The 14147-nt window shown below is 34.0% G+C and overlaps 1 protein-coding gene across 3 annotated transcripts in view; it reads left to right on the top strand.

Moving 5' to 3' along the window:
• The window catches only part of RDX (radixin), a 103351-nt gene that overhangs the window by 39164 nt on the left and 50040 nt on the right, over positions 1 to 14147 (top strand). For all 3 annotated transcript variants that reach the window (XM_079930018.1, XM_079930016.1, XM_079930017.1), the window contains exons 4-9: positions 1821 to 1916; positions 2438 to 2712; positions 8192 to 8275; positions 8483 to 8629; positions 9773 to 9869; positions 10739 to 10902. In XM_079930018.1, the coding sequence (XP_079786144.1) occupies positions 1821 to 1916; positions 2438 to 2712; positions 8192 to 8275; positions 8483 to 8629; positions 9773 to 9869; positions 10739 to 10902 (863 nt within the window). The remainder of the gene's footprint in view (positions 1 to 1820; positions 1917 to 2437; positions 2713 to 8191; positions 8276 to 8482; positions 8630 to 9772; positions 9870 to 10738; positions 10903 to 14147) is intronic.

Raw genomic sequence — 14147 nt, 5'->3', positions numbered from 1 at the left:
GCCACAACAGTGAGAGGCCTGCCTACCGAAAAAAAAAAAAAAAGATACACCAATCAAATAAAAAGTGTGGAGTTTGGATTGTGGCTCAAGAAGCCAACTATTAAGAAAAATTCACAAGAAAAACTTGTCTAGATATTTGATAGCAAGAAATAACTGCTAATTTTTTTAGGTGTGAATAATGGTATTTTAACTATGGTTTAAAAAATGAAAGATTCTACAACTCTCTGAGGGTATGAATGAACAAAACATGGTTTTAAATTGTTATAATACAAATTTACTACAACATAAAACAATTTTAAAAAATGACTTAAAATGATAAACAAATGCAATTTGTAAATCTCATTCAGATCCTAAGTGGAATAAATTAACTGTAAAAAAAATATATATTTTAAAAATAGCCACAGAAATTTCAGCATATTAGGGAACTGTTAAGTCTTTCTGGTGTGATAATGGTATTGTAATGTTTTATTTTTGTTTTTATAAGACTCCTTATGTTTAAGAATTTTAAAGTAAAGTATTTACAAATAAAATGGTGTATCTGGGATATGCTTCAAAACAATCTGAGAGGGGAGAGGTGCTGTAGATGAAGCAAAACTGGCCATGAGTTTCTATCTATTAAAGCTGACTGATGAGTACATTTACACTATTGTACTATTCTGTTTATTTGTATATGTTTGAAGTTTTCAATAATAAAAAGGTTTTTAAAGCCAAAAAAAGTAAAAAGAAATATTTATTGTTTATTTTAAACCAAGAATGTTTATTACTTAAGAACTAATGTTGAATCTTTTTGTAAAGCTTTTAAAATCTTAAACTCTCACCTCCCTCATTTTATTTTAAATATAGAATTAAAAATATATTTTTGTTGGCCTCATCCTAGGTGTAGATTAATAATCCTAGTTTACCACTTTATTTACCCTAATACTGCTGAGTACCTACCACAGGCTAATCATTCTTGGAGATGACATGGATATTAAGATGAATAAGGCAGTAATCTCTGCTCTTAGTTTTAAACAGTCAAGGAGGGTAAATAGACACTCTACTAAGAATAGTTAATTATGATAAAATAAATGTTCAAATAGCAGTATAGGTAAAGTACTATGGGATTATCAATGATCAAGTGATTAATTTTATCTAGATGATAGGAAAGCTTCATTCACGGAAGCATGTTAGTTGAGCTGGGCCTTGAGGAATACATTATTTAACAGGTGGTAAAAGTACAGAAGAAACATTCTAGACAGGGGAAGAAACACGACCAAAGGTGTAGAAATGTAAAATTTATGGCATGTTCCAAGGATGGTTTTTTGCTCAGTGAGGGTAGAACATAGAATATATGATGGTGAATGAAGGGAAGTAGGAATGGGGGTGAAATCAGCAGCTGGATACCCTGAGGCGTGGCATTTACATGTCCTCAGAGACTCTTATCACCAAAATGATACTATTGTCTGGGCTACCTAATAGTATAGTTTTAGGGGTGGGGTGCTAAACTGAAATAGGAAAAGTGGGATTATGACAGCTCTGTGTCTGTTCCCCAGATTCTTCTTTTTATGTTTGGGTCATGATGGGAGATGAGAAGGAAAAGGACATACAAAAAAGTGGATCAAATAAGATTGAAATGACACTACATTTTTTAATAAACAAAACCTGAATTTAAATTTTCAGAAACGTTCCTTTAATCACTATGTTAAGTTTAGGAAAGATCTTTTCTGTAGCAAAAGAATAAACCTATAATTTCTGTGTAGTTTTGTTCTTCTTTTGAAGTATAGTGCCATCCAGTTATAATGTGAGTGTTGAACTGAAATTGGCTTTTTTTTTTTTTTAAGGTGGTGAAAACGGTTGGTTTGCGTGAAGTCTGGTTTTTTGGGCTGCAGTATGTGGACAGCAAGGGCTATTCTACATGGCTTAAACTAAATAAAAAGGTAAAGCATGTATGATAACATCCAGCTAATAATTAAGGTTCTTTGAAGTTATCATGGTCATGAATTTGTGCCAGAAAAGCTCAGAGTCTGACGGAGTTCAAGCTTCTTTTTACAGTTATCTCTGTGAATCATTAGAGGTATCATGTCTTTTAATTTAGTAAGGTACCATCAACTTACCATCTTCGAAAACAGAAATGTTCATTTTTGCTATTTGAAAACTCAGAAGTAAAAAATACTATGAGGTGTTACTTAGTACTTTGACCTTAATTTAAACATCTTAAGGATAAGCTTCTCAAGAGAAATTTCAATTTAGTTATTAGTTAGGATCTGTGAACTACCGGTCGCATTCATGAGCATAGAATCTTTTTCACACATACATTTTTTACGGGTTTAGAATCTTAATAGATTTAGAATCATACTTACGTTTTACATCCTACTTTGTTCCAAAGAGAAGTTTATGTGACTGTGGTCAGTTATTGTGAACTTAATATTTTTGACAGTACTTGAAATTACTGTTTCAGGTGACACAGCAAGATGTTAAAAAAGAGAATCCTTTGCAGTTCAAATTTAGAGCTAAATTCTTTCCTGAAGATGTTTCTGAAGAATTAATTCAAGAAATAACCCAGAGACTTTTCTTCTTGCAAGTTAAAGAAGCTATCTTAAATGATGAGATATATTGTCCACCAGAAACTGCAGTTCTTTTGGCTTCCTATGCTGTCCAAGCCAAGTATGGAGATTTTAATAAAGAGATTCATAAGCCAGGCTACCTGGCTAATGATAGACTCCTACCCCAGCGGTAAGTGAAACGTGCTTTTATGTTATAGTCTCTGAAAAATCATATTTTAGAAGTTTGTAAATGGTTGTGTTTTTTTTTGTTGTTGTTTGTTTTAGATTTTTAAGTTGCCAGCTGGAGTGTATAGTTTTAAAAGTTATGACCCAGAAGCTACATAGATTTATATACTCTGTAATTACTTAAAGTTTCTGCCTCTTCTCATTCCCACAAGATAAGCAATAAATGGAGGCAGTGATAATTTGGGCTTGAGGAAGACATGACTATTGTTGCTCATTAGTAAAAATTCTCACACAGGTAGATAGTTGCTTAATAAATGCTTTTGAAAATAATAAGTGCCAGGCTATATTTCCTCCGCAGAATTAAAGTTAAGTTTCTAACTTTTCAAAAGACTTTTAAAACTCGGTTTTCAGACTCCTAGTCTAGGGCTCTGTTCTCATCTGCAGCATACTGCTGTCTCTGCTGAACTCGGGTCTGCTCACCAGACCAGGCAGGAAAGCCAGTCTACTGACACCTGGTTGTGGTGAAGGAAAGTGTAACATTTATTGCAGGGTACCAAGCAAGGGAGTGGGAGACAAGCCTCAGATCCACTGCCACTTGGTCTTTGAGTTAGGGGCTTTTTAAAGGGGAAGAATAAAGAGGCTAGAATTAATCATTGTCTTGTGACAGTTTGGGAGTCAGAAGTCTGTGGTTTAAGATTCTCTGACTAGTGGTCTGTGGCTTGAGGGTCTGTTAGCTCATCTTGCCCTGGAGAAACAACCTGAGTTTGTACACTAATGATGATATCTATAATAGCAACTTTAGTACATTAACAATGTTAGCGACAGTAGGACATTAGCAACTTTAGTCATCTGACTTGGTTGATTAGTGTTTACTTAGCACAGGATTGAGGTCAGAGGGGACAAGGAAAGGGAATAAAGTTTTGGATAGAGAGATTAATGAAAAACGCAGTAAGAGAACTTGGTTTAGGGGGACTCGGTTTCAATATAACAGTTATTTTAAAGTAGCATGGCATGGAAAACATGGAAAACATCATTAGCAGAAGACCTAGATTTTGAATGCTAATTCTACCCTTTGCTAATTTTGTGGCCTTAGTACATAACTTAAACTCTCTAAGCCTCAGTGTCTGAGTCTGCAAACTGGGGATAACAGTTGTGCTCTGTCAACCTTACTGTTTTTGATTACAGTTCATGAACTGTATGCTTTACAATTTTAATTGTGAATACAAGTGTTAGTTGGTAGTATTATTTATAAAATCTAGAAAGTACATCAAATGTTACTTTTAAATATCTCAGTTCTGAATTATAGTAGTGTACATGACCCTGATATTAGAATGTACTTGGGATTTTTCTTTAGAATCCAGAGAAGTTATTACAATTCTTAGCTCAGATTCCTGAATTTCAAAATTTCTATTTAAAGGCAAAACTGTATATTAACCTAAAATTTCAGTTCTCTATCACTTCCTCATAGTATTTAAGCCCTTAGGTATAATTTCTTTTTCATAGGTACTAAATATGAAGGAAGACAAAACTACTTTGTCTACTTTTAATTAATTTCCTTTGGTTGTAAGCATTAACGATTATCTTTGGCTAATAAATTATATTCTGTTGTTATATGCTTTATAGGTACCCTTAAGTACAATAGCTTTAATAATTGATTATTAAATGTTATACTGTTCTGCTCTTTAATATTACAACAATAATAGTTATCTTAGAAGGTAAAATAATGCATGTTGTTCACTGAAAGAATCAGGAATATGAGATACTTACTAGTCTCTGTTTGTTTTTGATGATTATTCCAGCCCAAAATTCCTTTTCTCAGATTTTTTAAGCACTAAATTGAGTAACTGATTACTGGTACAGTAGAATTTCATTTCAGTTAAAAGTTTTTATTTTAATTGAGGTATAATTTATATATAGTAAAATGCCAGCAGATTAGTTTTTAAATCAGAACATAAGGTAACTGTTATATAATCAAAATTACCCTTAAAATTGTTAATTGTTCATAAAATAGTCATGTTTTATCTGAACAAGTATAACATAGTTGTTCTTTCAGTGTTAGATCAGATTGCTGTTTGGGTGAGTACCAGATGAAGTAATTGGCTTACATTTAATAGTCATGTGATTAAAAAAATATTTTTTGATACTGGAATCACGTAAACACAATTAATTTAACTTCTTTTACATGCATATGTGCTGTAACCCATTCTATTTAGAAGAAGGAAGATAGCACATGCTGTTCAAGATTTGGTCTTTAGGGCTTCCCTGGTGGCGCAGTGGTTGAGAGTCTGCCTGCCGATGCAGGGTACATGGGTTCGTGCCCCGGTCCAGGAAGATCCCACATGCTGCGGAGCAGCTGGGCCCGTGAGCCATGGCCGCTGGGCCTGCTCATCTGGGGCCTGTGCTCCACAACAGGAGAGGCCACAACAGTGAGAGGCCCGCGTACAGCCAAAAAAAAAAAAAGATTTGGTCTTTAACTTTGAGGGTCCAGTCAGGTGTCCTTCAAGTTGTTCGTCTAAGGAGGACTAATTCAAGCTATCTAAGTTTAAAAGAGACTTATAAAGTTAGAATACTAAGTTTTTGGTTTAGAATGGAGAAGATACCTTCAGTCGTTGATTTATTCCATGCATAGTATATAACAAACTTTTATCACTAAGTATCTGGGGGAAAATTAGTAATCAGCTTATTTGGTGAACCTAAATCAAACACAATAATTTGATGATTTTGTTGGATGTTTATAATTCTTGTGTTGAAAAACCCAGATAAGCAATCTGTTCTCCCACAGTAGAGTTTAGTAGTCTGCTGATAGGAATAATCAGCTCCACCAGATAGTATCCCTCTCGTTTAGAAAGAGCTAGATATACATAAGTTTTTGTGTACCAGGTTTCTGACTTGGGCATTTGGGTGGTTTGTAATACCTTTTCAAGGTAAGAGGAGAAGGAACACATTTCAGAGGAGGAAGATTTCAGCTTTGAACCTATTGAGTTTGAAATATCCCTAGTATAAGAGCAGTTTCAGCAGATTGTTGGGAGTTGAAGCCAGATTGTGGTGGACTGGGGGTGGTGATGTGAGGTATGGAAATGAAGGATGGTGAATATGAACAGTTTATGAAAGAAATTTGGCTGTGACAAAGAAAAATACTAAGAGGAGGGAAGCATGAGTTTATAGACATGTTCTTTAAAAGATGGAAAAGAATTAATTCCTTTATTCACTCTACAGATTTTTGCCTCTTTTGTTCTGGCACTGGGCATAAGTGGTGAGCAACATGGATGTGATCTTTGCCCTCTTAACACAAATAAGTATATAGGCATACCTCCTTTTTTCGTACTTTGCTTTATTGTGCGCTTTAGGTATTGTGTTTTTTACAAATTGAAGGTTCATGGCAACCCTGCATCAAGCAAGTCTTTTAGCACTATTTTTTCCAGCAGCTTTAGCTCACTTCATGTCTCTGTGTCACATTTGGTAGCTCTCGCAATATTTCAAACCCTCCACTAGCAAAACGATTATGACTCCCTGAAGCCTCAGATGGTGGTTAGCATTTTTTAGCAATAAAGTATTTTTAAATTAAGGTATGTACATTGTCTCTATGGATGTAATGCTATTGCACACTTAATAGACTACAGTATAGTATAACCATAATCTCTATATGCACTGGGAAACCAAAAAATTTGTGTGACTTGCTTTCTTGTGGTGGTCTGGAAATGAACCGAAAATATCTCTGTGGTATGCCTGTATCTGGTAATATATGTAGGCAGGGGACAATAAATGATGGAGTGAAGATCCTGAGAAGATAGAGGAATAAGTCTTTTAAAGTCCCAAATAGACAGATTTAAAGCCAGGTGGGACAGATTAGCCTTACCGTGAAGATCTCCTCCTTTTTCCTGGACAGAAGGAAAAAAAAATGGGATTTTTTTCCTTTTTTTTTAGTTTTTATCTCTTTTTTAAAAGTTAATTTTTATTTTGTATTGGGGTATAGTTGATTTATAATGTTGTATTAGTTTCAGGTGTACTGCATAGTGGTTCAGTTATACATATATATATATCCATTCTTTTTCAGATCCTTTTCCAAAGTGGGAATTTTTGGATACCTGCAAACCAGTCATGCAGATTAATAATACAAGCACATTACACAAAATGCAAACGAATGAGATTTGAAATGCAGAATATAAAAAGCTAGAACATAAATCTTAGTGACATTTAATTTAATTAATCCATACCTTCAAATTTAGTTAACATTGTAATATCTGCAATTGGCTGCACTGATTATGCCCTCAAGGCTTGCCTCTTGGTGAGCACAGAGGCCAGATGGCAAGAGAGAGTATAAAGACAAGAAAAATGTGGAAACTTAAATGCTGTAAAGAGGAAGACAAAAATCTCCTCAAAAGCAAGAGCTTAAAAATGGTGTGTAGTAAAAACATCATGGTCTGTCTGAGGCCCCATTAAGGAATTCACTCTAAATAGTGAGCAACTTGTCCAAGGGAAGATTATATCCCAAGATTCCTTTATGCTGCTAAGAAATCTGTGGGTTTACCTTAAAATTTTTACATAGTAAAAAAAAAATTTAATACCACAGCTTTTGCTATCAGTATAATAGGATCTGAGTATTCATCAATAAAGGTGGATAATTATCATCATAATTCCCAAGGAGAATAGAAATACATAGTGGGATAGTGAACACAGCAGGTAAATTATATGCATGCTGAATTTGCTCATTTGGTGTTAAAATATTAGTCGTTGAAAATGAGAATGTTTGTGTTTGCTTACATTTGCAGAAGAAACACTGGAAGGATACAAAAGAAACTAATAAATTATTTGAAGTGTTGAGGGGGTGGTGAAAAAAATGCCTTTTCACTTGTATACTTCTTATATAAAAGTATTACTGATAGAAAATAACAAAATTAAATTTAGCAGCAAAGAAAGTAAATACATAGAGTCATAGAAGAATTAAGACCCAAGAATTCTGATTTTCAGTCTGTTCTTGTCTAATTTTTTTTTTTATTAATCATGAGGAAGTCATTTTCCCTTTTTTTGGCCCAATATTTTACTCATTTCAAACATTTGAATTCCCATAAACTAGCCACATAACTATCTTAAAAGCATATATTATGTAAAATAGTTTCAGGATCATAGAATCTTTTTATTTTGAGATAGTTGTAGATTCACACACAGTGGTAAAAAACGGTAGTGAGGTCTGGGTCTTGAGTATCCTTCTCCCAGCCTTCCGTAATGGTAACATCTTGCATGACTTTAGTACAGTATCACAACTAGGATATTGACATTGATGCAATCCACTGACCCCATTCAGGTTTCATCAGTGTTAACTGCAGTCATTTGTGTGTATGTATATATTTGTTAATTCTGTGCAGTTTTATCACGTGTATAGCTTTGTGTGAACACCACAGTTAAGGTACTGAATGATTCTAGACTTTTAAAAAGAATATTTGAATCTTAGAGGCATTTTCATAGATTTTTTTTTTTCCTTGCAGTGTTTTGGAACAACACAAACTGACAAAAGAACAGTGGGAAGAAAGAATACAGAACTGGCATGAAGAACATAGAGGAATGCTAAGGTATTTGGGTGGTTATTTTCTTAGTATTTTTTCTCAAATTAAAGTTTTTTTTCCATAACATTTATTATCACATCAGATTATCCCCAACAGATTATTTGGCTTATATAAATAAATATAAAGCACTAAATTTTAATCCAGAGTGTTTTTGTAATTTGTTTGGTATTACTTTTACTTATATATATATTAAAATTAGCTTTATTTCAATAGGGAAGATTCTATGATGGAATACCTGAAGATTGCACAGGATCTAGAAATGTATGGAGTCAACTATTTTGAAATAAAAAATAAAAAGGGAACTGAATTGTGGCTAGGTGTTGATGCTTTGGGTCTGAATATTTATGAACATGATGACAAGTAAGTAAATTAGTTGCATAGTGAACTAGTCATTATTCATTGCTCTATATGGCTTTGCTCTTATGTTTGTAAAGTTCTTTTTAGGCTAAATTACTCTTAACTGCTTTTTTCCCTCCCAAATTAAAAGATTCATTAGTGCCACATAGGCTCTCAGATAACATATATCTGTTTTCTCAACATCTTGCAGTTTCAGAGTGCTCAAGTGTATTTTTTTTAAATAGAATGATTGACTTTTATTTGAAGTGTACTTCTTGATGTCTTGTGAGTTATGTCTAGTAACTTAATTAAAATTTGTTCTTGCATAGATAAAGAGTGATTCCTTAAATGTTATGCCTGGCATGTAGGTTGAAATTGATATTAACATGTATACATCAGGAGCAGTGAGACAATGAATAGGTGTATAATCTATTGTATTTTGTAACACTTTTCTTTGAACATTTATCTTCAGGAATTGTTTTGAATATTTTTAGACATCAGTGAAGTAGAATATTCTTCCTGTATCATGCATAATGAACAGTGTAATTTTACCTTGAAATTGACCAGGAATATATATGTCAGGCTCTTAGAGCACTTTTCAGTAATGATAGCTACAATTGCTTTATTCCTTTCTTTAATTTACCATATCACATAAGCGTCCAAGTCTGTGGCAGTAATGCCTTCTCCTAAGACGTTTCTTTTTATTCTGAGTTGGCTCCAGAATTTTATTTTCATTATTTACAAGTATCTAATAAAATACACATTCCTAAGCAAATAGAATAACTCCGAAAGAGAGGATTTTACTAATTTTACTCTGGTATATTTTTTCATATATTACAAAGCAAGTTAAAATGCTATATCATTCAGAAGAGAAAATTTTGAAATTTTTGATTGAAAAGCAAAAATGACTTCAAGAGTAATTTTTGTGGATGAAATCTTTTCTTCTTTTTCTTCCTTTGGAAAATTTTTGAATGAGTTTCTGTAAGAGTACCTATTATAGTTATGACTACAGATAAGATGGGGAATGTGAAAGAGGGGTTAGCTCTGGATGGGAGGGATTGGGATTGGGGATTATGGACAACGGGGGCTTTGGACTTAACTGGAATGGTTCAGTTTCTTTTTGTAATGAGAATACATTCATCTTAAGGGATGCTTTCATTTTTTAAGGTTAACACCTAAAATTGGTTTTCCCTGGAGTGAAATCAGAAATATTTCATTTAATGACAAAAAATTTGTTATAAAGCCGATTGACAAAAAGGCACCTGTAAGTAAAATTCTTTTATGTATTAACTCTAAATTTCTGCCACTTTGCTATGATACCACTTGAAGAATGGCATTGTTCATTTATTGAATTGCTTCTGAGGAATATTCTCTTTTCATAGTTTAACTTTCCCAATGATGAACTAACATTAAGAATACAAGGTTTTAATCTTTTTACAACATGTAAATTACTAGAGTTTTATTTTAACCGAGATTTAACTATAAGGTAGGTAATATTTATTAGGAGTTTGTTGAAAACAATCAGCATTCCTATTTTACAAAAACATGTTGGTGGCTAGAATTAGTAGAGGTTGCCCTACTCTAAATTAACTTGTTTATAGAGCTTTGCATTATGAACTTTGTATTTTCATAACTTGAAACCTTGAACTTAAGAAATATTTATATTTAAATAGATTTTTTGATTCTTCTAGTGTCAAGTATACTCCAGTATTTTAACTCAGTTATTGGAAAGACAAAGATATGGAGAACATTTCTAGGTTAAAAAGCTTAACAGCCTTGAACAAAGGTCCAGTTTTGAGATTAATGGCAAAAGGCAAAACAAACAAAAAATCCTCCTCTGTGAAGGAACTGATGCTCATAGTTTCTTTGGAGAAGAAAAAAGAATAAATGACATTTAATGCACTGAGATGGTAAGAACATTAGCTTCTCCACAAAACTGGTAGGGAATGAAAAGGTGAGAAACCAGTTATGTGAAAGTATGGCATATACATGAGGAGTGAAGAAATTTTATGATTTCTAAACTATATGGAATATGACATTAGAAGTCATAGCACAGGTTGAAATTTAGTACAGATTATTGTGAGAGTGACTGTCCTTCATGAAGATTTTAAATTTGGGCTCCTTTATGTTTAGGATTTTGTTTTTTATGCACCTCGTCTGAGAATCAATAAGCGGATTTTGGCCTTATGCATGGGAAACCATGAACTATACATGCGAAGAAGGAAGCCTGATACTATTGAGGTACAACAGATGAAGGCTCAGGCTAGGGAGGAGAAACATCAGAAGCAGTTGGAAAGGTATGGAATTTATAGCCTTTCATTTTTAATTGATAGGAATAGGTTATCTAAAATTTAAGAATCCTCATCAGTTTCTTTGACATACTCTAAATTGACATTTTTACATTAGATTCATTGTTATTAAAATTGAATGACAGGGACTTCCCTGGTGGTCCAGTGGTTGGGACTCCCTGCTCCCAATGCAGGGGGCCAGGGTTCGATCCCTGGTTGGGGAACTAGATCCCGCATACTTCAAGGAAATACCCTGTGTGCTGCAACTACCACCCAGCACAGCCAAATAAATAAAATTTAAAAAAAAAATTGAATGGCAGGATGTATTATCACTATCCTCTTTTAAAATGAGTATGTATAATTTTCAAGTAAGAAATCTTTGACAAATATTTCTGAGAAAATGGCTTTTCATGACTCCATAGATGTGCTTTTCTTTTATCGTGCTTGCTTTTTACTGACAGACTTTGGTATGGATGTAGTAGTTTGAAATTTTCAAGTTTGTTTTGCTTGTGATTTGTGTGTCTTAATTTTTCAGGGTAAGAATGTGCTGAGTATTTGCTTTGAAACAGTGTCAGTGACATTGTAGAACTGAAGTGAACAGTTACTATACAGAGCTGAATAACAATAGCACTCCCTACCAATGACACTGATATTTTTAACCATGGTTCACTTAGACTTTTGAAAAAGGTGTTAAATATATTAAATTGAGATTTTTGAAATGTAAAAATACTGAATAAACTCCTTGTCGACCCTGGAACCACATTACTGGGTCCAGCAACATAATTCCTAAATCTGATTCTATATTAATTTAGACTTTATGCTTTATTTGAAAAAATTTAGAGACCAAATTAAATTTAACCTCTATTGAGGAAATCTTTGGAGAATAACACAATAATCTAAGAATAGAGTAGGTCCTAAAGAAAAAAAACTGATGACCCCTAACCATATATATATTAAAACATATGTCATGTTGACAATAACATGATTTGACTCCAGCAATTCAATTGGCCCTCTGCCAGATATAATTTTGCTACCTATATTTTTAGTGTTTGTATTAGATATATTTTTTTCTTAAATGTTCTGTGTATTTCAGATATTTTAGTAATTCACATTGCTCCCCTCAATTTGTCTGCCTTAGAGAAGTTTACTGCTTCACAAAACATTTTTTATACAGGCATGAAACTTTCCAGTAATTCCTGACCCCACCATTAAAGATGCTAAGTTGGAATGTTACTTTGGGCTCTATCATTTTTCACTGCTCTCATGTAGCTTAGAATCACATTGTAGTTCTAGTCTTACCTACTTTTTAAAATAGTTCTGTATTGGGCTTTACATTCTCTCTTTTCTTATGCAGCATAGCCTTTCCCTCTCTCTCAAAGGCAAAACTTTTTCTTTCTCTCGTTCTCTCTCTCCCTCTCCCCCTCCCCCTCCCCTCCCCCTCTCTTTCTTCCTTGCTTCCCTTCCCGTCCCTCTAAGGTCTCCTATCTGAGTTAAATGAGAAATTATATCTCATACTCATCAAGCCGTAATATGTCCTGACCAATCTGCTTGTCTATGATGTTGATGTATTATTTACATTCTTAACGTAAATATATTTGTTTATTTGTCTTTTGTTTCTCACACATAGAGAGGAGTGTAGTGTAATTAATAAACACCATTTGGTGATGGTGCTATATTTTAGTTACTCTAAGGTCTAGATGAAAGTGGAAGATTTTAAGTTTCTTTCTTTTTTTTTTTTTTTTTTAAACAGTAACGACCCCATGGTTCCTTTCTTGGATTCCATGAAAGGTTCCAGCATTTCATTAGCAAGCATTTATTGACTGCTTTGTACACAGTAGGAATTCAGTAATTGTTTAATTCATTTGAATGCCTAGAGGATGTTTTTTATTAGTCTAGCCACATAGGGATTGGCAGTGTTTCAGAAATGGCGTTCCAAGTCTTCATTTATTCCCTGCTTTACAGGTCAGAGAGAAATGACAGCTGTGTTTGTGGAAACAATTTTGGTCAAGCCCAATGACAAAGTAGCCAGCAGACATACTTGGGGGAATGCTCAGAGGTATGCTGCCTGTGCTGCTGGAATCTCTTGGGCAAGAACAGTAGCTGGGAAGGGGCAGCAAGAGGCCTCTTTCCCTACAGTACGTTGGCATATGTGGCCATATTCTCTCCCCATAACTCTGATAACTTTTTTTCTTATAGTGAAAATGATCTTATTTTCCATGGGTTATTGGTCCCTGTAGTCTGTGTTCTTAAGTTATTTACATCCAAATTGAATTGAGTTTACAGTTTAGAGCCAGATACCTACATGTCAGTTGTAGGTTAGCTATGGGATATTCTGTGCCATGGCTGGCTGCCTGTATCACTAGGACTCAGCTGGTGTCATGCAAAGAATACAGGCTTTGGAATTAAATAAATCTGGGTGTGAATTCTCTTCTGACACTTGTTGAAAAAGTAACTTCTGACCCACTGTTCTCTTGCCCTTACTATGAAAATAATAGTCCTACTTTCAGGAGTTTTTGTGAGAAATACTAGTGTCAGTATAGAAACATTTAGCAAAGTACCTGATGTTTTTAATAAATAGTAGCAGTAAATAATTCTTAATATTATTAATACATAGTCTGAATAGAAGTTAGTTTGAGAAGTTAGTCTGAATATGTTTTAATCTTCACTTTAAGAAAAATGTAATTGAGGCCATCTGATAGTCTTTAAAAAGTAATATATTTTAAAATACTTTTGGCATATTAGTACAGAGAATTGATAGTTATTAGTGTGTTCTTTATTTCTTAAAATAGAACAGCTTGGTCAAATGAGTGTTTCCAAATCCAAACTCTAAGTAAAAATATTTACATCTGTGGTTTAGAGTAATCACAAGAGGCTTGCTTCATGGGGAAAGTGGGACTTCATTTTGAGAGTTAGAGACAGGGGTAAGATATTTTCAGAAGATGAAGCTAACCTAAGCAAATGTGTAAAGATAAGGATATGCACGGCATGCCTAGTGGCCTGTGAATGGACCAGTTTGTTCCTCCAACAAGGTTTATGGGAGAAGCAAGCTTTTTCAATTTCATAAAGGAGACAAGACAGGCCTGCAAAAACTAGGTATCACTAAGAAATGTGGAGAGCCAAAGGCATTTGTATTAATTGAATGGGATGTTAGTTGGTGATGGCTGTAGTCAGGTGAGAATTCTTATTAAGATATGAGACACGGGCTTCCCTGGTGGCGCAGTGGTTGAGAGTCCGCCTGCCGATGCAGGGGACGT

The sequence above is a fragment of the Stenella coeruleoalba genome (genome assembly GCF_951394435.1).
Source record: "Stenella coeruleoalba genome assembly, chromosome: 8".
NCBI lineage: Eukaryota > Metazoa > Chordata > Mammalia > Artiodactyla > Delphinidae > Stenella > Stenella coeruleoalba.
The sequence above is the reverse complement of the archived record's forward strand: the minus strand, read 5'-3'. Positions and strand labels throughout refer to the sequence as shown.